The sequence below is a fragment of the Erpetoichthys calabaricus genome, chromosome 9 (assembly GCF_900747795.2).
Source record: "Erpetoichthys calabaricus chromosome 9, fErpCal1.3, whole genome shotgun sequence".
In the NCBI taxonomy this organism is placed as follows: Eukaryota; Metazoa; Chordata; class Cladistia; order Polypteriformes; family Polypteridae; genus Erpetoichthys; species Erpetoichthys calabaricus.
In genome coordinates this window covers 8,623,488-8,646,696 of record NC_041402.2, presented here as the reverse complement: position 1 = coordinate 8,646,696, position 23,209 = coordinate 8,623,488, and the positions used below count along the sequence as shown (strand labels likewise).

The 23,209-nt window shown below is 39.1% G+C and overlaps 1 protein-coding gene across 5 annotated transcripts in view; it reads left to right on the top strand.

Moving 5' to 3' along the window:
- Nucleotides 1–23,209, top strand: part of golga2 (golgin A2) — a 138,878-nt gene that overhangs the window by 33,547 nt on the left and 82,122 nt on the right. For 2 of the 5 annotated variants that reach the window (XM_051931963.1, XM_028809134.2), the window contains exons 3-6: nt 5,578–5,658; nt 11,356–11,496; nt 13,876–13,922; nt 20,672–20,735. In XM_051931963.1, coding sequence (XP_051787923.1) covers nt 5,578–5,658; nt 11,356–11,496; nt 13,876–13,922; nt 20,672–20,735 — 333 coding nt within the window. The remainder of the gene's footprint in view (nt 1–5,577; nt 5,659–11,355; nt 11,497–13,875; nt 13,923–20,671; nt 20,736–23,209) is intronic. The other 3 variants (XM_051931964.1, XM_051931965.1, XM_051931966.1) reach the window with 3 other exon arrangements.

Below are 23,209 nucleotides of genomic sequence, written 5' to 3'. Positions count from 1 at the left end.
GCCTTTGATTATTTAGTGTTGTTTGCCTGGGTGTCTGCTCTGCTCATTTTTAATTGTCATTATTAAGACGCAATGAAGGGGAAAAACTGCACAGAGAAAGGGCAAAATATAATGAAATCAACAAAAGAGAGTTAAGCATTCAATCTATAGCAAAAGCGAAAATATTTCTAAATGTCTTTTATAAATGTAAAAGTCATGCTGCTGTGTGTTTTCTGAATGCAGAATAAAAGAAAAATAATACCAGCTAATTAAATGAGATCAGTGTTGTCACTGATTAGGAATCTGGTTGGAAACCCTGGTCTACACTACCGGTTGATTTGCTTCCTTCATTCTAAAAGTTAATTTATGGTGTGATGTCACAATCCATTTGGTACTTCAGCTATATTTTGAACCCAGCATGTGTGTTTTTTTTTTTTTTTCTTCCCCAAATTTTCAAAAAAAAACACAAGAAAACTTGGCAGTGTTTTCATTTGAGGGGTGCATTAGCTGACCATAATGAGAATATTCTAAACATGCATCGTTGTTCTGTATAGGTTCATAGTATATTATGTTGTGTCTTCATTGCTGGAGTAAGCATGTTATGCTCCTTGCTAGTGTAGATTGGGTAGTGACGGGTACAGACCACTGCCACATGTTGATCCTTTTCATCACAGACTCTGTACTGTGAGTGTTAGTTATAGTTGTAGTCATAGTAACTCAGGAGATGCAGTTAAAGATAATGGCTGCCTGTCATACAGCTCAGCTCACAATTTTGGCCACAATAATTGGTCCAACATAATTGGCAGATGTTTTCCTTACAATTAGTGACACTTAAATGATCATTGATCCATTATAATTTAGTGAAAACTAATTCAGTTTCTTCTTCTCTGTTGACTTCCAATGCATTCACTGAAAGTTCTGAACATTTCTGTGTTTTCACAGACCTTGAGGTGAAGTGAAATCAGTGGGGTTTGCTCATCGCTGTTTATCGTGTATTGACTGTAATTACTAGGTCCCTCTTGCATTAATGGAGAATATTCCCATTAACTACACCAACTTTCATTAGTGCATTAATATTTAGCAGTTATTTTATTGTTGGGGTCTGTAGGATTACAACCACGCTACTTGGACCAAACCCACATTGGTACAGAGACATCTTGCACATTCTAGTTTTCTGAAGTTGTGAGGTACTAAGAGGTGCTAACCTCTCGGTGTGAAATTTACCAAGGATTTTGCAGTACCAAAAGAAATGTGTATATGTACTGTATGGGGGAGAGAGTGTAGAAAGGAAAGTGGGTATATGTGTGTGTTTTACAAAAAATATAAAAGTATTTCTATATGATTCTGCAGTATAATGCAGTTTATTCATTTTATTTGACAGAAACTAAAGTTGAAACAATATAGACACTATATGGGGGGAGTGTCACTCTATATTTATAAAGATAGATATACAGATAGAATATTAAATACTTTTCGCGTTTGAAACGGAAATGACGTATGACCACGCGATATGGAAATTACATAAAAGTGGTAAACACAAACATACCAATCTATCCCATACAAGTGCGCCCTGTGTCGCCCTCTCCCAGCCCTCCTCTCTGGACTCCTGCACTGACCCGTCTGCCGCCAGGCGCGTTCTCACAGAGAAAACTGCCACATTGTAGCTTTTTTTTAATTCGCAGTACTTGATAGTAGAAGAGATGAACAAAACAGCTTTGCGTCTTTCTACTTTTTAACTGCGCCAAGCTGTAAACAATGTGAAGACGAGACCGCCATCAGTGGCGAGGGGTCGTAAGAACAAAGTGGACGCTGGGAGGCACGGAATATTGGGCTTTTCCTCCGGGTCAACAGCTTTGCAGTTTCGGGCAGCGTCCTCTCTTCTCGCACTGCTTATCACACTTCAAGTGCCCCGTCGGCTCCTGGGATAGTGGAAATCTTTGCGAATAAGTGTAATCGGCGCTATCGGAGCGGGACTCTTTTGGTAAATTGCGGTGCACGGCTACTTACTGTCCCTTAAGATGAATTTGGGTCACTAAAACCCCGCAACATTCAAGGTTGCTTTTGTGATGAATTCTTTTAATAAGATGGAGGGTTTACATCTAAAAAGATGTACCGACCTCTTCATGTTAAGTATTGGACTTGGAAATTGTTTGGACCTTCTGCCCGTTAAGCATGTAAAGGCAGCATCCACATTTCTCAGAATAATTTTTCTCTTAAATCACAGACACATAGTGCAAGGTTGTCAAGCAGGTACTTTGCCCGAAACCACTACAGTAGTACTCAATGTATCTTTACTTCTTAAATGTTAATGTTTGACTGTTTAATAATTTATATGCTTCTTATATCTTCAAATTCTTTTATCAAAATGTTTTACTACTTAATAATATTTATATAATTTCTATGTTATTGTGAATGCTCTTTATTTATTTGTTCAAAAATAACATTGGTAATTAACAAACTTATTTTATAAATTCTACATTTTAGTTTTTTTCCCTTACACTCAGTGAGCGAAGCCACTGGGTAATCAGCTAGTTAAAACTAATTAGAAAAGCCATTAACTTAATCCTGCATAATTTTTAACTATGAAAACAATTTTGGATATCTTGGCAGTTTCTAGAATAAGTCTGAGAGTACCCAGCTGCACTACACTTACGTTTGTATTTTATCACATATTTTGTTATTGAGCTTTAAGAGATGATTCTGCATCAGTTCCCCATTTCCTTTTACAGTTACATGCCATCAAAAAACATAGATCTGAATGAACCATATTCTAAATAAAATAAACGTCAGTGTTGAATTTCAGAAATATTAACGAAACAATCAGTTAGTTACTGAGAAAAAAGTCGAAACAATTTATTGTAAATAAATAAAAATAAAACTACAACCTCCAGGGTTTGTGCTAATACTTCCAGTATACATTTAGTGAGAGAGCACTTTCTCTGTCTTCACGGTCTTTTTCCTATTTATAATAATATTCATAGGTTTGCCATCAATATTCCCACCTAACTATCGTCCCATAATAACGAGTTTTTAGGAGGTGATGCATTTTGTTGAATTGTTTGAAGAATCAAAGTCATATGTTGATACTATTTCTGCGGTTTTTTAATGGTTCAAATTTAAATCGGCAGGCCCTCGGCAAGGCACTTTTCTTTGGAATTTGTACAGAAGGGCTGTTGCAACCAGGATTCGCATCACCACACCATTCTTCACATTAACATGGTTGTTAACCATACCAGCTTATTGGACTCCACATGCTTATCTTCCATGAAAGTTTCAGTATGATCAAATGCGGAATAAATAGACTTTTAGATATTAAGGGCACTAGTATGTGCTACGAAGATACGCTACTAATCCACCATGGCCGGTTTGCATTATTAAGTTTTCTGGATGGATCCATAGACTAGTAGGATATTCGTCATGTCCTGGTTCTCTGACCAGTTTGAATCAACAGGACCCAAGATTGATTCAGGTGAGGGTGGTTGTTTTATCTTGTAAGGCCCTAAGGTGACACTCTTTTTCCCTTTTTATTCTCTTTATTGCGTAGACCTTAATAAAATATCTAGAATCCCATACGTTTAACACTCTTGGGGTCTGGTACAATAGCACTTCCTTCACCCTTCCCTTCTACCTCGGGAAGCAGGAGTTAAGTTGCACATTTAATTGATAAAATAACCAAAAATATTAAGGAAACACAATACTACGTTAATATTGGGAAACCTTGCCGTTACAGCTTAAGTAGCGGTGCATCTTCCGATCTTTAGTCTAGCCGCCTTTGCTACCACAGAGACATTGAATAGAGTGTAAACATTAGGTAAACATCCAAGCACTGCTGTTTTCATCAATGAAGTAAAATATGCCTCCAAAACCAGGGGTCGCCAAGTCCAGACCTGGAGGACCACCGTGGCTGCAGGTCTTCATTCTAACCCTTTTCTGAATGAATGACCTGTTTTTGCTGCTAATTAACTTCTTTTGAACTAATTTTAATTGATTTGCTCTTGAAGACTCAGACCCCTTTAATTGTTTCGTTTTTCCTTAATTAGCAGCCAAACAATAATGAGATATAAAATGAGCCAAAACAACTGGTGTCCATCATACAATATCTGAAAATAAAGAAAGATGAAGGTCTCAGGAATGCTGATTTGCTTAGGTCCCCAAAACATTTTAACAGAGCTCTTAGGAAAGACAAAATCAACAATTTCGGAAATGTCTGCTATTGCTCCATGAGAGCAGCAACAAGCCACGAAATTGAAGAATGGGTTTAATTAACAACAGGAATTGGCACCTCATTAAGCAGCTGGTTGGAGTGAAATTGGTTGGAGTTTGAGGCCCTCACTTACTTGGTCTTCTGTTGGTCCCTCACTTCACGTTTCATTTCTGTTTGGGTGCCGTTTAAGGAAAGAAATGAGGAATTTCAGATGGAACGATGAAGAAATTGGCAGAGTGGTGCACTGACAATCCCGTAAACGCCAAAAGAGACTCTGCTCTGTTGGGCCCTTGAGCAAGGCCCTTAACCTGCAATTGCTGAGCGCTTTGAGTAGTGAGAAAAGTGCTATATAAATGCAAAAAAAAATTATTAAAAAATTAAATTCAGGGGAACAAATCTTAAAAAAGCAATTCAATTAAAATGAATACACAAGAAGTTAATAGCACGAACAGGGCACTCAATTAAAAAAGGGTTAGATTGAAAACCTGCAGCCACGGTGGTCCTCTGGGACTGGACTAGGCGACCCCTGTCCTAAAGCACTAATACTACATTTGCTTTTCCTAGCTAACAAATAAAAACACGCATTATTTATCAACTTATATGCTAGAAATCACTCCACCACAGTTGTGTGGTGTTTAGTGATATTTTTGTGCTTTTGCCATTCATAGCCACAACTTATCTGTTGAAACAGGAGTGGTACTCCCTCTGGTTGCTGGCTGCCCATACTCCGTTTGTGGCTGGGTATGACTGACTACATGGTTATATGCCTGGTTTGGGCCCTTTTTGTTGTATTCAGATGTTAGGTGACACAAGTCCTGTCAAAAGCATTCTTTATTTTTGGTCGGTTTCCCTTTATGGACTACTCATGTGACATAGTTGTACTTGACTGACCTAGCAGGGTTACTCTCCTTGATATAGTTGGTGGTTCCCAGTATTCTGCTCATTCAGAGCTACCTAAATCTTTATGCTTGACTACTCTTCCTTTAAAATGCTTAAACACTGAATCTTGTGGTGGTACTTTGTTTACTTCAAATCTCATTTTTATTTCATTGAATTGCAGATTTAGCAGGTAGTTGCATGAGAAGTGCAAATGGTGCTAATAAAGTAGATGCTTGGTGTGATTCTTCACCTGCACTGATGGATACTCTTGTGTGGTTATCAGACATCACATACACCTTGATGTCTGAAAAATGAAAAAAAAATGGAAATGGTGAGGTTGATTTATAAAATGCCCTTTTCGGTGATGGAAAACAGATAACTGAAAATTTAAGGGAATGCGGGCTTAATGAAAGATGTCATTAGTGGCTCAAGATTATTAGCTACTTTCTTTCTTTCTTTCTGAGCTTTTTATTTTTTCTTGTATGTATATTTCTCTTCTTCTTGCACTCCTTTAGATTAAGGACCTTCTGAAGGTTTTGGTGTCTGATCTTAGTCATTCCAATGGGGTAGCTCTACCTTCATTGGACCGAAACCAGGTGAGACTGACACTTGTCTGGCTGTGCTGTATCTTCATGCATGCACTTTTTTTTGTGTGACTTGCACCGCAATTCTTTTCATGAAAACTGCAGTCTTGTTTGTGTTTTCATTTTGGCTTGCTTGGCTGTTCGCTGCTACATGCTGATTTTTCACATCTGCAATTTTACAATGAACGCAATGAATGTATTTTTTTTTAATTGGCATTTTTGTTTGGAACATGATGTACTCGGGGGTATTGTTACTTTGAATTTCTGTTAGTGTAAGCTTAAAATGTTAAATTAAGTTCTTAAATACTTTGTGGATGTTTTTGAAGTTTATTTCAATTCCACTATAAAAACACAGTACTCCAGTGTTACATTTTACAAATGTCTTTTTTACTGTTGGTTATCAGGCTGAGATAATTTTAATCTATTTGGAATTTTAAATACGGTATATGGAATATATAATTGAAGGAGATCCAAAAGGCAGAATGTAATGAATATGTTAAACATTCGTAACACCACTTGAGCTAGAATTCTTTTATTAAGTGATTTAAAGAATATTTTTGGTGTATGAATAAATTAAAATTGGTTATTAATGTGAAATATTCAATGTGTAATGCAGAATTCTCTTATTAGTGGGCAGGGCCTACGTAATTCAGTTATGAATTATCTGTGTTTTAAGTTTTGTATTATAAGAAGCAGGTTGTTCTTTTTGTTCCCCTTTATCGTGGACTCCATATGTGACCTTGAGTGAGTCACATGATCTGCTCCTTGTATTATTTTAGATGTTTGAAAACAATAATGCCTTCCCCATTATCTTTTCTACATTGCTTAAACAAAATACTCCACCCATGCTTCTGATAGAATGGGTGTCTTTGGTAAACAATGTTGGACAACAAGAAACAATATCAAAACGTCCAGGAAAACATAATCCACGTGTGAATTCATCCAGTTGTATTCCAACAATATCCCCCAACAGGTCTGTTTCGAAGGAGTGACACTTCATAGGAGTGACATAAATACTGTATTATTGGAGTGACATAGATGTATCCTCTGAATGCCAGCTTATCTTTACCCATTTGGGATTTTACAAATTGATATTCATCCATTATGGGCTACACACAATAATTTTGTTATCTTGCTTCAACAGAGAGCAGGAACACAACTGAAAGTACGCTCGCCAAAAAAATCGTTGTCACCTCACCTACCACTTGAATGGTTGGTTGGATGGTTGTCACTCCTTTGAAATTTATATCTGAGGTTTCACTCCTTTGTTATGTCACTCCTATGAATAGGACCGTCCCCAACACGTGTACTTATACTAAAGCATTGTTAAATATAGGGATGCACCGATACCGAAACGGGTATCTGGTATCGGCCTCGATACCACATTTTCTAAAGTACTTGTACTCGTTAAAAGTCCCCCGATACCGGGGACCGATACCACGGTCTGAGAAATGTCTATGTTTGAGCGGCGTGTAAGGGGTTAATCACAGGCGCCGAGTGCCCGCCCCCAGGCCCCGGCTGCAGCTCAGAGCGGGGAGAAGGCGAGGCGAGACATGTCAGCCGTGTGGAACTATTTCAAAGTGAATGAAGACGACAAAACAAAGGCGGACTGCAAATTGTGCTCAGCGAAATTGTCCAGAGGAGGCTCAAAAGGTAGCGCATTTAACACAAGTAATTTAATCAAGCACCTAAAATCCCAACACAACAACGAGTACAAAGAGTTTACCCATGCTTCTAAACCAACACAACTCACGCTGCAGCAAACTCTTGCAAGACGAGAGAAAATGTCCAGAGACAATCCACGTGCTGTGAAAATAACACAGGCAATTATCGAGTACATTGCATTGAGTGACCAGCCACTCTCGGAGGTAGAAAATGTGGGATTCCTGCGTCTCCTCCATGTTCTGGAGCCCAGATATGATGTCCCAAGCCGCCGCTACATGACTGACACGGAGCTGCCTAAACTACACGACTCCGTGAAAAAACATATCCACAGCCTACTGCAAGCCTCCTCTGCGTTTAGTTTCACCACGGATATTTGGACAAGCAGTGTTAGCCCCGTGTCGCTAATTAGCCTAACCTCCCAGTGGATAGACGAGAGTTTCTTGTTTTTTTTGTTAAATTATATGACTAAAGCTGTTACCTGTAAATTTAAATCATGTTTTTATTAAGTACTCGGTATCGGCAAGTACTCGGTATCGGCGAGTACTGAAATGCAAGTACTCGTACTCGTACTCGTTTTCCAAAAAAAGTGGTATCGGTGCATCCCTAGTTAAATAAGTTGCTTCCAGAAAATCCTCTCTTGAACTAAAATGGAATACGTTCTGATATTGAGTATTTACAGACCTGCGAAAGAGACCATAATTCAGTTTTAATTAAACATGAATGATGAAAACCTTATGAATTTTGCTTGAACAAGTATACTGTTTTGTATCCGCAATGTTGCAGTTACTCCATCAATTCTGTAAAAACTTGAAAACAAAAAATTTATATTTAAGATGTATTTGAATCTGTGTAAATTGACAAAGAAAACACACTTATTCTTAGTGTAAAACATGCTTTCACATAAAAATTCCTATAAATCTAATAATAATAATAATACATTTTATTTATATAGCGCCTTTCCCATGCTCAAGGCACTTACAGAATATAATAAAGAACGGCAGCGTATACAGTATATAGCATTGTACAAACCAGATAAATAAATAAAGAAGATTAAGACAGTGAATTCTGAAAAAAAAAAAAAAAAAAGAAACGGACAACATAATTGATGGTCTCGCACACACACACAGGTTACATGAGCATCTTGACAGAGAAGTAAACTGAGAGAAGGGTAATAAAGTCAAGTAGAGCTAAAAGCCTTCCTGAACAGATGACTTTGGAGTTTTTTTAAAAGAATTCATGGAGTCAGCTGACCTGATTAATTTTGGTAGGTCATTCCAGAGTCTGGGCGCTATACAGCTGAAGGCCCTGCTGTCACCCATGGAGTGTAGATTAGTGAGGGGCACCACAAGATTGCCAGAATCAGAGGACCTTAGTGGGCGGGCAGGCACATAGTGATGGAGAAGGTCACTGATGTAGTTTGGCGCGAGGTTATTTAAGACTTTGTAAGTTATTAGTAGGATTTTATATTCGATTCTGTAAGACACAGAGAGCCAGTGGAGATGGAGCAGGATGGCTGTGATGTGCTTGCTGCTGCTGGTTCGAGTAAGGACTCTTGCAGCCAAGTTCTGAATAAGCTGGAACTGTGATATCAGATTAGAAGGGGCACCTGCCAGTAGGGAATTACAATAATCGATGCAGGATGTGATAAAAGCATGGACAAGTTTCTCAGCGTTAGAAAAGGAGAGGAAGGAGCGAACACGGGATATGTTACGGTGGTGAAAGTAAGAAAGTTTCTTAATGTGATTTATGTGGGCGGAATAAGTGAGGGAGGAATCAAAAATGACACCAAGATTCTTTACAGTAGAGGCAGGTCTGATGAGATCACCGCCAAGATGGACTGGGAAGGAGCTCATTTTATTAAGTTGCATTTTAGTCCCAATTTGCAGGAGTTCAGTTTTATTGCAATTTAATTTTAAAGAGTTCTGCTCCATCCAGGTTTTAATTTCACTAAGGCAGGTTGTGAGCTGAGAAAGCTCTGATGAAGTTCCACTTTTAACATCCATATTACTAAAATGAGAATGGTAAACCGGATATGGACGCAGGGACCTGCCCGTGGACGCAAAAGACATAGTGCGCAAGTGCCACACAAAGCCCTCCCATCCCCCCCCCCCCCAGAGTGAAACGGGAGAGACTACGCACGTGCGCAGGCGCCACACAAAGCCCCCCCCCCCGCACCAGAGCAAAACGGGAGAGACTACGAACCGTCAGAGTAGGAAACAAAGTAAAACGTCATAAAGAGGTTAAAGAACAGGGACAAACACATGGAGAGCAGGTTACAGAACAAAGCCCCCCTGCCCAGAGTAAAACGAGACAGACTACGAACCATCTGACATGCCACAAGCAGGATAAAGCAAGGTCAGAAATAAAACAGAGTAGGAAACAAATGAAAATTATTACTCAAAAAAGGGAAAATATATTCACCACGGACCAGGTGTCATTGAAACAAAAGCAGAATAAAGCGAGATCAGAAATGAAAGACAGAGTAGAAAGCAAAGTAAAACGTCATAAACAGGTTAAACAAAGGGGCCAAACACATGGACAGCAGGTTTCAGATAATGAAGACCGGAATTCAAAAGCTTCAAAAACAAAAGCTCGACTGACCGAGATACAAACTGAAACGGGAAACACAACGGGGTCCGCAGTAGTCCACAATGCACCGCATAATAGTACGGACGGAGCTCCGTATTAACAGTGGGGGGCCACAGAGTGACATGGGTGAACGCTCCGTATTAAACGTGCGTCATCCTCACACGTGGCTGCCCAGCGGGCACGGGTTCAAAACGCCGGGGGTAGGCGAGCGAAGCGAGTAGGGGGCAGAGCCCCCTTGTTGAAATAGAGCTGAGTATCATCTGCATAAAAATGATAACCCAGTCCATAGCTACGGATAATATGGCCAAGGGGAAGCATGTAAATACAGAAAAGCAGAGGACCGAGGACAGAGTCTTGAGGGACTCCTTGTGTGACTGGCGCTGAGCTGGATCTGCTCTTGCCAAGACTAACAAACTCTTGCCTATCAGTCAGATAGGACTTGAACCACTGGAGGGCAGTGCCAGAGATGCCCAGCATGTTCTCCATTCTGGACAGTAGGATATCATGTCTGACAGTGTCAAATGCTGAAAAGAAATGGCAATAAAATATTTGTGTTGGCCAAACCAAAAAAAAGGGGTCAAAAAAGTGTAGCATTTCGAAGTCCTTATTTTGAAGCCTTAGGGTCTTTCATGAAAAACTGATGTAAAAGAAGAAAGTAAAATTACAGCTAAGAGTTTGAAGTATGATCTGTAATTTTTTTTTTTATAGTAGTGAACAGCTTTGCTTTCCACTAAATGTACATGGCTCCTGAGAATATCTTGTTAACTACAGGAATTGGCTCCTTGGGAGTAGACACACAAGCTGAAGAGACTTCAATAATAATAAAATTAAAAAAAAAAAAAAAAAATTAAGAAAACATGCCCACAGTTGTTTTGCAGGTTAGGTGAATTGGAATTGCTAAAGTGGCCCGTGTGTTTGTTCGCCCTTTGATAGACTGCCACCCAGTTCAGGTGTTCTTCCTGCCTTGTGCCCTGTAAGTCCTGGGATAAGCTCCAGCTGCCCTCCAACTCTGCCCTGGATAAGTGGGTTAAAAAAATGGATGGCTAGACTTCTGTTGGGTGCCTTGGGTCAGAGTGTAGCTATGTATTAGACGTGCTAATTGGAGAGGTTTTAAAAACAAGAGAATAAATAATTCCTTGAAATCAGTCAGGAGGAGATGATGTGTGAACAATGGAGAATGAGTTTGCGGTCGTATGTCTTGAAATTTGATTGAAGAAAATATGGGTAGTGAACTGCCGCAAGGCTGGGTGTAGTCCTAAAAAGGTAGAAGTGATTGAGTTGGCACTCACAGTAGCATAAGGAGAGATCTCACTTTGGAATGCATAATCTTTCACTCCCTACTATGTGTTATTAACCATTTCAAAGCTATTTTTTATCAGCTTCCAACTAATCATAAACAGAAACGTGTTTGTGCTATTTTGTTATGTGAATGTCTATGCTGTCTTCTTCTGGCAGGCCCACAGTGATGGTGAAGTGGGCAGCACCTCCAGTGGACCACTTGCTGATGACTCTGCTACATCACTGACTTCTAACACCACCTCTGTTATTAACTCTGAATCTGTAGCCTTGCCACTTCACAATGATCCCATCTTGCAGGTCTGTCAGTCCATTTGTTTGTCTGCCTTAATGTGTTTTTTTTTTTATCAGTTATGTGTGTTAGTCTCTTTCAAAATGTTTTCTCTTAACATTGTAGTAAAAGCTCTTGTCTTTACAATTCTTTTTTTAATATTTACACCAGCTGTAAGTACTGGTGTTTCCAGTTTGTTATTAAGGTGGGAGTTGTATTACTTTATTTCTTACTTTTAAATTAAACCTTTAAATATCTCTAATTTTGATTATTGCAAGGGTTGTCTAAAAAAATTTTTTCCACACTTTATAACTAGAACTGTCTGCAACTTTGTTTGTACTATAATAAAAATGTCATGCTGCTGCACTTGCAGTGCTTCAAAATGTTCCATTTCTAGCACATATGCATTTGGCCTTCCAAGTGGCACAGTTTGGTGGTGGTGATGTGCATTTTAAGCAGAGAACCTCACCTCATCTACTTGGCAGACTAGATCTTGCACCCTCGAAGGTGCCATCTTTTGGGGGGAGGTGTGGGAATGATAGGTATTGAAGAAGTGGCCATATGAGCAAAACAGACTGATGCAAGAACAGGTAGCGTGCTCTTGAAGTTGAATTTAGGTTGTACAGGAGATAGTGGTTGCTAATGTATCTACAGTAGTTGTAATAGGAATGTATTCCATCAATTTCAAAATACACTGTAACAATAGATAGATAGATATACTTTGTGTTGCAGCACTTTCTGGACAGCCGTTGTATTTATATATTTTAAGACCTATGTATGTGTGTATGTGTGTGTGTATATATGTATGTATATATATATATATATATATATATATATATATATATATATATATATATATATATATATATACATACAGTACTGTGCAAAAGTTTTAGGCAGGTGTGGAAAAAATGCTGCAAACAAAGAATGCTTTCAGAAATATAAATGATTGTTTATTGTTGTCAAGTTACAAAATGCAAAGTGAGCGAACAAAAGAAAAATCTAAATCAAATCAATATTTGGTGTTGCTACCTTTTGCCTTCAAACCAGCATCAATTCTTATAGGTACGCTTGCACAAAGTCAGGGATTTTGTAGGATTCTAGTCTGATCAATCAATTCTACCAAACCGGTGCTAATGATCATCAATGTCACACGTAGGTTGAAACACAGTCATTAACTGAAACAGAAACAGCTGTGTAGGAGGCTTCAAACTGGGTGAGGAACAGCCAAACTCTGCTACCAAGGTGAGGTTGTGGAAGACAGTTTCATGTCATGGCAAGATTGAGCACAGCAACAAGACACAAGGTAGTTCTACTGCATCAGCAAGGTCTCTCCCAGACAAAGATTTCAAAGCAGACTGGGGTTTCAAGATGTGCTGTTCAAGCTCTTTTGAAGAAGCACAAAGAAACGGGCAACGTTGAGGATCGTAGACGCAGTGGTCGGCCAAGGAAACTTAGTGCAGCAGATGAAAGACACATCAAGCTTATTACCCTTTGAAATCTGAAGATGTCCAGCAGTGCCATCAGCTCGGAACTGGCAGAAACCAGTGGTACCCAGGTACATCCATCTACTGTCCGGAGAAGTCTGGCCAGAAGTGGTCTTCATGGAAGAGTTGCAGCCAAAAAGCCAAACCTCCGACGTGGAAACAAGGCCAAGTGACTTCCGAACTACTGGAATGATTTTCATTAAACTTGGTATACATGTTTCTCATTGGTCAACTAAAAATACTGTAGGGTGAAATCAACCCTAACCCATCCCCTTCTGGGTAGGGTGGGGGGTGATCTTGCGGTCTTGTATGCATGTTATCATCCAGTTGACACTCGGAATGACCACCAGAGGGTGAACTGGAGGTGACTGCCAGCTTTCTTTACATTTGAGCACTACCGCGCCCCTGTTGCTTTTGAAATTAAATAGAGTTGGCTGGTTCAGAGCGTCAGCTGGATGATAACATACATACAAGACCGCAAGACAAGCACATTAGTGAGTCTTTGTTTGTTTAATTTATTTTTAAAGTTATTTTTTTTTTTTTTTCAAACAATTAAAAAAATAAAACACTTTATTTTCCTCCTGGGCAACGCTGGGTATTTCAGCTAGTTTGTAATTAAGATTCAATGTACTTAGCAGCATCATTTCTAAGGATGGGTTAAGATTTGTCTTATTTGTAAATGTGTGATAAATATGCTGTATTTTTTAAACCATTTTTTATGCGCTATATTTTATGTAAAGTTTTTAGCATTCCTGCTTCTGCAACATAATATAAAAGCCCGTGTAATTGTGATGTTAATAGTGTAGAAAGAAAAACATCTAACTGAATTTAGGCGTTCCGGTTTTGAATCACTTCTGCTTTGTTGCCGTGTTTTATTTGGTGGGTGCTTCTTACTAAGTTTTATTATATTTATCATAACAGGTCTCTGCACCTGGTGGAGATTTAAATGAAAATTCAGAAGAAAACAAGTAAGTGGTGCTATTTATGAAGTGCGTAGTTTGGCACAGAAGCTTGGTTTCCAGTGTGTGATGTATCAGAACTGTACATTAATAATTAAAAAAAAAAAAAAAAAAAACTTTCCTAAGCTGTGCCAAAACAATTATTGATAAACATTTTTGGTTGGATGTCTAGTTCTTTAACATCATATTATGTGTGCATCTATTGAGGCCACTGTGGCATTCAAGTTTTATATTTGAGCAATTGCAAATAGATTTTCCATCTTGAAAAAGGGTTAAGGCTGGTGTTTGAATAGTAAATTCTTGTCAAGAACTTTATGGAAACATCAATGAGCCTTTTCCTATATCTCCCCCCCCAAAACTGGTGTACTTTAATGACATTGACACTTGGTGTGGCCAATTGCCACATTAAATCTCAAGGCAAGCACTCATTTCACCATCCGCATAAACTGGTATAAAATGTTATTTTAAATTGGAATGGAGTGGCAAAGTCATTAGTGGCTGTCATTTTTAGCTTCACCAGCTGTTCAGTTTTCTATGAAATACAATTTTCTGGTTCTGTCTTCAAAATTCTCAAAATCATCAATAAAGTACATCCCGCAGAATGCCTTCAGCTAAATAGTTAAATGCGTACTTGTGGGAATCGCTGCAAATTAGAGGGAAGTGAATTTAACACTAGAGCCAGGAAACTTTATGTAAAGTGTTTTAGGAAACAAGGGAAAAAACACATGCTGAAGTAAAAAGCTTGACAGCCTTTAAAAAGTATCTGGGTGAGCTACTAAGAGGCCACAGTGAACTTGTCATTTGTTAAATTTCTTAAGATTTTTATGTAATTAAGTGCTTTGTTGCTCTTGCAAAGAAACAGTATGTAAATCTTTATAGACCTAACTAGCTGTGTAAGCCCGTGCTGTAAAAAGCCGCATTGGTTGTGCATTAGCAGTTAAGGTTCTCTTTCCTTGGCAGTTTTGTTTTGCCGACGTTCTCGCCTCTGTTGTCTATCAGCAACTAAGCGAGTTTCTCTTTCCTCGCCGGTTTCACTTTGGCGACAGAGTCTCTTTCTTTGAGCTTCATGCTGTAACCTCACACTTTCGGGTCAGACAGACAGACAGACAGACAGACACATTTAGACATTTTATATATAAGATATATATGAACCTGATCTTTTCTATATTCTGAACATCATTATTTACCAAAACACAGATTTTTGAATTGTAATCACAAGGCTTTCTGTCTTGGAGAAAATATGTAAATATGTTGCAGATAGTTCAAGTGTTATATAGATATAGATCTAGATAGATGGATATAGATCTAGATATATAGATAGATACTTTATTAATCCCCAAGGGGAAATTCACATACTCCAGCAGCAGCATATTGATAAAAAACAATATTAAAGAGTGATGAAAATGCAGGTATAACAGACAATAACTTTGTATAATGTTAATGTTTAAAGGTGGAATTGAAGAGTCGCATAGTGTGGGGGAGGAACGATCTCCTCAGTCTGTCAGTGGAGCAGGACGGTGACAGCAGTCTGTCGCTGAAGCTGCTCCTCTGTCTGGAGATGATCCTGTTTAGTGGATGCGGTGGATTCTCCATGATTGACAGGAGTCTGCTCAGCGCCCGTCGCTCTGCCACGGATGTCAAACTGTCCAGCTCCATGCCTACAATAGAGCCTGCCTTCCTCACCAGTTTGTCCAGGCGTGAGGATAGATAGATAGATAGATAAACAGATAGATATATACATACATACATACATACATACATACAGTAGAAAATCTGGTCACAAACGTTTCCAAACACGTACAGATCCATGTTACAATCAAAAAGTTTGCCAAAACTTTGTATCTGTTCACGACCACACGCTGTGGTGGCGAACAAAAACACTGGCGGCCAGTTTCCCTACGCGCGTTTGTATGCGCCAGTGATTTCCCATTCTCCGTTTCCCATTTTCTTTTCTTTGCATATACAGGGCCTAACAAAGCAGCTGATGTTGCAAAATGAGTTATAATGTTAACCAAGCAGAGGCCTCAAGTGCTGGAAGAGGTAGAAAAACTGTTGCTAGTGTGATTGAACGAGAAGCAACTTACAGGGGATAGCATAAGCGAGCCGATCATATGCGAGAAAGCCAGGAAGATTTATGGCGATTTGCTGTAAAAAAAAAAAATCCTCATTCGAGTGGCGAAGGTGAGGAATTTAAAGCCAGTAGAGGATGGTTTGAAAAGTTTTGCAAGAGAAGTGGCATTTAATTTTTTTTTCCCTGTGCTTAAAACTCTTAAAACTTAAAACAGCGAGCGGTTCGTAAGGGTCTAGCGCGAACTCTTACAATGTTAGTTTTTCTGTTGTTCAAGGTTTTCTCAGTGTTGTTCAATGTTTTTACATTAAGTTTACTATTACACTGTGCATTCTATGGTATAATTAACTATTTTTGTGCTTAAAAAATATATATATTTACATACAGTTAGTAAGTTCTGGAACGGATTAATTCGATTTACATTAATCTTGTGGGGAAATTACGTTCGGGTTGTGACCAAATCGGGTCGCGTCCAGAGTTTTGGAATGAATTGCGGTCGTGACCAGAGGTGCCTGTGTGTGTGTGTATGTATATATGTGTATATATGTATGTATATACAGTATATATAGTATATATGTGTATGTTTGTATATACAGTATATATGTGTGTATTAAAGTATATATTAATATTAGTGCTGGGTGGTATGACCAAAATTATACCGGTTTCACGGTATTGGATGTGGTTTTTTTTTGTGGATGTTAACCACATTTTCCACTGCAATTACTGGCTAAGAATAACCTATTTCACTGTCATGAGAATTGTACATTGTACAGAAAAACATTTTAATGTGCACACAAGTATAAATCCAGGTTTGCATGGCCCCATAAAGTGATAGTTTTCAAGGGGGTTGCACTAATGAAGAGCAGGAATCGCACTGCATGACAGATGCAGTCAAAATATAGAGCCTTTTTATTGAACAGTGTTTGCAAACAACTTAAACTAAAATTTTGACAACATATTTTCAAGCATCCAAAGAGGCATTTATTCTTAGCAAAATATCAAGAGGTGCTTGTCAAAAGTTGTATTGCACTGAACATATCTTAGAAAAGGAATAAATAGTAAAAAATTTTTGTAAACCAACTACACTTTGTTAATGTTAACAATCTCTGTCCACTGACATGTTAAAGTGACTTTTTAAACAACTTTACCATCATTAAATTGCATAATATATTTAAACTAATAAATAATAACAATGAAATAAATAGTGCAACTTCCAGTAATAATACTGTTACTTCCAAGACTTCAAGCCCAGGTGCATTACACAGTATTCACCAAATTAAAATAAAATAAAACAAGTGCAACTTGGTGATGACATCTTTACCAACTGAACCATCATTAAGGCAAACTGCATTAATATTGACCTTGCTTCAAGCTAAGCTATATGCATAAATAATAAAACTGCAACTTGCATTTCTATTGCTATTTGTGGTATAGCCCTGCAGAATCGTATTAGGGTCACGGTGAAGGTAAAAAAAAACCTATATGTCGAGATTAAAGTCGACATTTCCACTTTATACTCGTCGTTTTTTTTTGTCATTAAAGTAGAATGACATAAACTAAACTTCATCCTAAAATCAATGTTTAATTCACTAGATTTTCTCAAACCCCGCCATAAGTTATGTAGCACATTAAATGCTTTGTGTTAAGTGTTCCCCGACCCAGTTGTTAATCACTACGCTCTTCTTAAACTGACTTCCTCTTGCACTAAGAGGCAGCAATCGCCGCACAGAATACATTCACTTCATGATATTCCTGCTGTCTGAAAATGTAGAATGCTAAGATAATTTTTCATGATGAAATGCATTAAAAAAGGGTTTTAAACATGCATGGTAGTGTGGCGATTGTGCTGCTCCCTCGCAGTAAGAGGTCCCCAGGTGTACGTTCAGTGTAGAGAACTTTATGGCAGGTGTGACGAGGTTCCAAAAAACTGGTTGTATGAATGGGTATCGCACAGGTTTAACTGAAATATTGTGTAAATGTTGGGTTCGTGATCTGGTGGTCGAAGACACTAACACAGAATTTAATGGGCTTTGAGTGGGCTTTCTTTACTGCATGCTTGCTGTCTCTGTCTGAAGTACCAAACCCCCAGTTCCTATCCTTCCTTTTTTTTTTCTCCACATAACCAAATGCCACACGATAAACATCCTTGTAAAATTAAAACTAGTTATAAACTTAGACCACGGAGTGTTCAAAACTTTAAAAAAAAAAAAAAAAAAAAAATCTTCGTTACACATGTTTAATTATGCCGTCCATTCAGGGTTGCACCCATCCCAGCAAGCATTGTGTGCAAGTCAGGAGGAAATCCTGAATGTGGCGCCAGCACACACAGGGTGAATACGAGCAATACATACAGTAGCAGGGTTAATATAGAATAACAAAACCTGCCATCCTACATGACTTTGAAAGGAAACTGAAGCACGCCGAGTAAACCCACCAGAAAAACATGCAAATTCAAAACAGGGAACACCCAGGACCCCATTGCTGCAAGGCAGCAGTGCAAGCTCCAAGCCACCGTGCCCCCCACATGATTAATACATGCTTTAATGCGTTTCATCATGAAAATTTTATCAAGTATTTTTTTTTAGCATTTTAAATGTTCAGGAAGCAGGAATATCATGAAATTAATGTATTCTGTGTGCTGTCTGCGCCTCCTCTTCGTGCAAGAGGAAGTCAGTTTAAGAATCACGTACCGATTAACATGGCTCTGGGAACACAGCACAAAGCATTTAATGTGCTACATAACTTATGACGGGGTTTGAGAAAATCTAGTAAATTAAATATTCATTTTAAGATGAAGTTTACGATGTTCTACTTTAATAACAAATTACGAGAATAAAGTCAACATGTCGACTTTATTCTCATCATAAGCGTCGAGATTAAAGTGGAGATGTCGAGAATAAAGTCAACATGTCGTCACACTATTACACAACACCCAGGTACGTTACACAGTATTGAAAAAAATACAACTTGGCTTTCAGTATTATCTAGTAGTATAGAAACAGTATTCAGACATTTGAATATAATGATCCGACCTTTTAAATCCAAAGTATCTCCAGACAACAGACGTGACTCCTTTTTCCAGCAAAAGTTCTTCTGTGTCATCATGTTCAACTTTATCGTCTGCTACAGTTTTGGAACGTTCTGTCCATTTTCACTGCGCAATACCTCCACTAACGCATGTACTCCGTTGTATGCTTGTTTAGCAGTGTATCAGTGAAAAACAACCCCCACGAAACATCTCCACTAATGCATGTACTCCATTGCATGTGTTTAGCGGTGTAGCAGTTGAAAAGGTGCCCCTTCAACAGTTTCCCGCTGCGCCACGTTCCGAACATTGTTTAGGCAATTTAAACCGGTGTTAAGGTATGAGAAAAGTCCATATCATAACAAAAATAAAAAACGGTTTTCGGTATAAACCAGTATACCGCCCAGCACTAATATATATAATGAAATATATATATAAATTATTATTCATTAGTTGTTGAAGAGAGTTCATTAATTGTATTCAGGCGGGCTCGCTTCGTTTTGGAGCCGTGACTCCTTTGGTTGCGTTGTTTGAGAAGCGCGGTGTAGGCGCCTGCGTTCATTGATTTTATCCAGGCGGGCTCGTTTTTGTATCTCCGTCAGTTGTGGTCTTTCGTTGTGAACCCGTGCCTGCTTTGCTTCCGCAGTTTCAGACGCGCGTTGTAGGCGTCTGTGTTCATTGTATTTGTCCATGCGGGCTCGTTCGTTAGTTGAGCTCTTTCGTTTTTGAGCTGTGACTCCTTCGTCCGCGGTGGATCAGACTTCGCTTGCGGTTTATAAGCTGCGCGCTGTAGGCGCCTGTGCACTAGGTTTACTGTGGTGTTTCCCACTGATGCATTGTGAAATGTTAAAAGGATTTTTCTTTCTTTTTACAAAATACAATGGCATGCTGTAGCAGTTCATTGAAATATAAGTGCCATGCATAATGGCTAGTATCTGTAATCAAAAAATGTTCAATAGTATGAATTGCAAACATCATGAAAAGCCTGCGAGGGCATTGACCAAAAACTGCAAATGTATCATTTTAGACGGAGCAGTAAGTAAAATCTAATTTGGGTAAGAAAAATATGCAGTGCTTGCATAGCCTACCTATTATCTGAAAGTCTGTACTTGTAGCTCAAAACATCTGTGCCTCAAGCACTTCTGCTGGCTCCTTTCTTTTTCAGAAGAAAGTGCAGACTTGACAGTATAGTGTTAAGATACATTTACACAGAAACCAAGTGGACATTGTCATCAATATCATTGAAATATCTGTCTGTGTTTTCCTTATCCTCCGTGTGATCAGAATGTAAATCTAACAACTTTGCAACTTGTTTGAGCTGAAGAAACCCGCAGACAATTCTGAATCACCTTTTCATGCCAAATTAAGATTGAAGGGGTTGAAAATTCCTGCCTTTTTATATATCTTTATCAACTAGAAGTCACTTATAGTTTTGTACTAGACAGTTATTTAGAACTGACAGACAACGAAATGACATAGTGTATATTAGGGTGTGTGTGTGTATATGAATACTCCATGTGTGGGTAATGTCCCTAATGCTAGCGTGAACTAAAAAAAAAAAAATCTGTGTGTCTGTTGTAGTAATTGTTTTAACTAGTAAGCTGTTTTTTGACACTCTGGTTTTGTGCATTTTATTTGTAACCATTTCAGCTGTTTCTTTTTCAGACCACTCTCTTCAACAGAAAGTCTACGCCAGTTGTCCCAACAGCTTAATGGCTTGCTCTCCCAGGTAAATGTTTTTGGCTTATAAAAAACTTTTTTCTCTCATATGTTAAAAAAAAAAAAAAAAAAATATTAAGCTCTATTTTTTTATGTGATTAACCTTGTAATGCTCTAAGAAATTTTTCATTCAAAGATGTTTTCACATCAATGACTTTTTAGAATCTCTTCATAGCTGTATTATTGTAGCATTCCCCTCAAATTACCCTTACTTGCCTTCTCCAGGGTTAAGTGAAATCAGCGGATTTGTTACCAGATTGGTCTACTCTTGCACCTTAAGATTACCACACGCAAACATAGATATATCCGTACACACAGACCCTAACCACATAAGTGTGTGTGAATGACACATACATAGCCACTCACTCCCTAGCACTTTGAGACTTACTTATCATTGGCATGAACAATGTACAATGTCTTAGATATATCTCAGATCTAAATATTACTTTGGTCTCTAAAAATATATTTAAACATACAAAAGCTCAACATCTTTGCCTGTAGGCCATTTATCAACTGATTTCTTACTTTATTGGACTATTGGGTATTTATTAAAGAATAAGAATACCAGTAGAATAAAGCATAAAAGAAAGTTAAGATAGCAAAGTCTGGATATATAAAGTCTTTAGAAGAAGCTTATGAAGAATATCAAGGATTGAAATTTGTCTTGAGGGGTGGCTTTTGATTCCGCAAATGGTGAAATACATTGGCTATGCCCTCCGATGTTTAGATGAAACGTCGCACGTCTCTCGGTCTCCTTTTTTGATGTTGCGTTCACCCTCTTCTGACTTCCTTTTTGTCGTCACTCTTCCTTCTCTCCTCTGGTCCCTCAGACAAGTGCATGTTTATATTAAAATTCCACTTCTTTGTGACGTGTGATATGGGGTTTCTTTGTGATATGGCTTTGTGCTTGTAGCAATTACACACCTTTGATTGGCTGGTTCTTAGTGATCAGATAATCAACACAGCCTGAGGCAAAATGTCAAAATTGATGTTTTAGATAGATAGATAGATAGATAGATAGATAGATGATAGATAGATACTTTATTAATCCCAAGGGGAAATTCACATACTCCAGCAGCAGCATACTGATAAAAAACAATATTAAATTAAAGAGTGATAAAAATGCAGGTATAACGGACAATAACTTTGTATAATTAACATTTACCCCCCAAGTGAAACTGAAGAGTCGCATAGTGTGGGGGAGGAACGATCTCCTCAGTCTGTCAGTGGAGCAGGACGGTGACAGCAGTGCGACGCTGAAGCTGCTCCTCTGTCTGGAGATGATCCTCTTTAGTGGATGCAGTGGATTCTCCATGATTGACAGGAGTCTGCTCAGCGCCCGTCTCTCTGCCATGGATGTCAGACTGTCCAGCTCCATGCCTACAATAGAGCCTGCCTTCCTCACCAGTTTGTCCAGGCGTGAGGCGTCCCTCTTGTTTATGCTGCCTCCCCAGCACACCACCGCGTAGAAGAGGGTGCTCGCCACAACTGTCTGATAGAACATCTGCAGCATCTTATTGCAGATGTTGAAAGACGCCAGCCTTCTAAGGAAGTATAGTCGGCTCTGTCCTTTCTTACACAGAGCATCAGTATTGGCAGTCCAGTCCAATTTATCATCCAGCTGCACTCCCAGGTATTTATAGGTCTGCACCCTCTGCACACAGTCACCTCTGATGATCATGGGGTCTATGAGGGGCATGGTGGTCCTAAAATCCACCAGCAGCTCCTTGGTTTTGCTGGTGTTCAGGTGTAGGTGGTTTGAGTCGCACCATTTAACAAAGTCCTTGATTAGGTTCCTATACTCCTCCTCCTGCCCATTCCTGATGCAGCCCACGATATCCGTGTCATCAGTGAACTTTTGCACGTGGCAGGACTCCGAGTTGTATTGGAAGTCCGATGTATATAGGCTGAACAGGACTGGAGAAAGTACAGTCCCCTGCGGCGCTCCTGTGTTGCTGACCACAATGACAGACCTGCAGTTCCCGAAATGCACATACTGAGATCTGTCTTTAAGATAGTCCACGATCCATGCCACCAGGTATGAATCTATTCCCATCTCTGTCAGCTTGTCCCTAAGGAGCAGAGGTTGGATGGTGTTGAAGGCACTAGCGAAGTCCAGAAACATAATTCTTACAGCACCACTGCCTCTGTCCAAGTGGAAGAGGGATCGGTATAGCTTATAGATGATGGCATCCTCCGTTCCCCCTTTCGCCTGGTATGCAAACTGCAGAGGGTTGAGGGTGTGGCGTACCTGTGGCCTCAGGTGGTGAAGCAGCAACCGCTCCATGGTCTTCATCACATGTGACGTCAGAGCGACAGGCCGGAAGTCATTCAGCTCACTAGGACGTGATACCTTTGGGACTGGGGTGATGCAAGATGTTTTCCAAAGCCTCGGGACTCTCCCCTGTTCCAGGCTGCGCTGTAGAGGACTCCCCAGCTTCAGCGCACAGGCCTTCAGCAGTCGTGGTGATACTCCATCTGGAC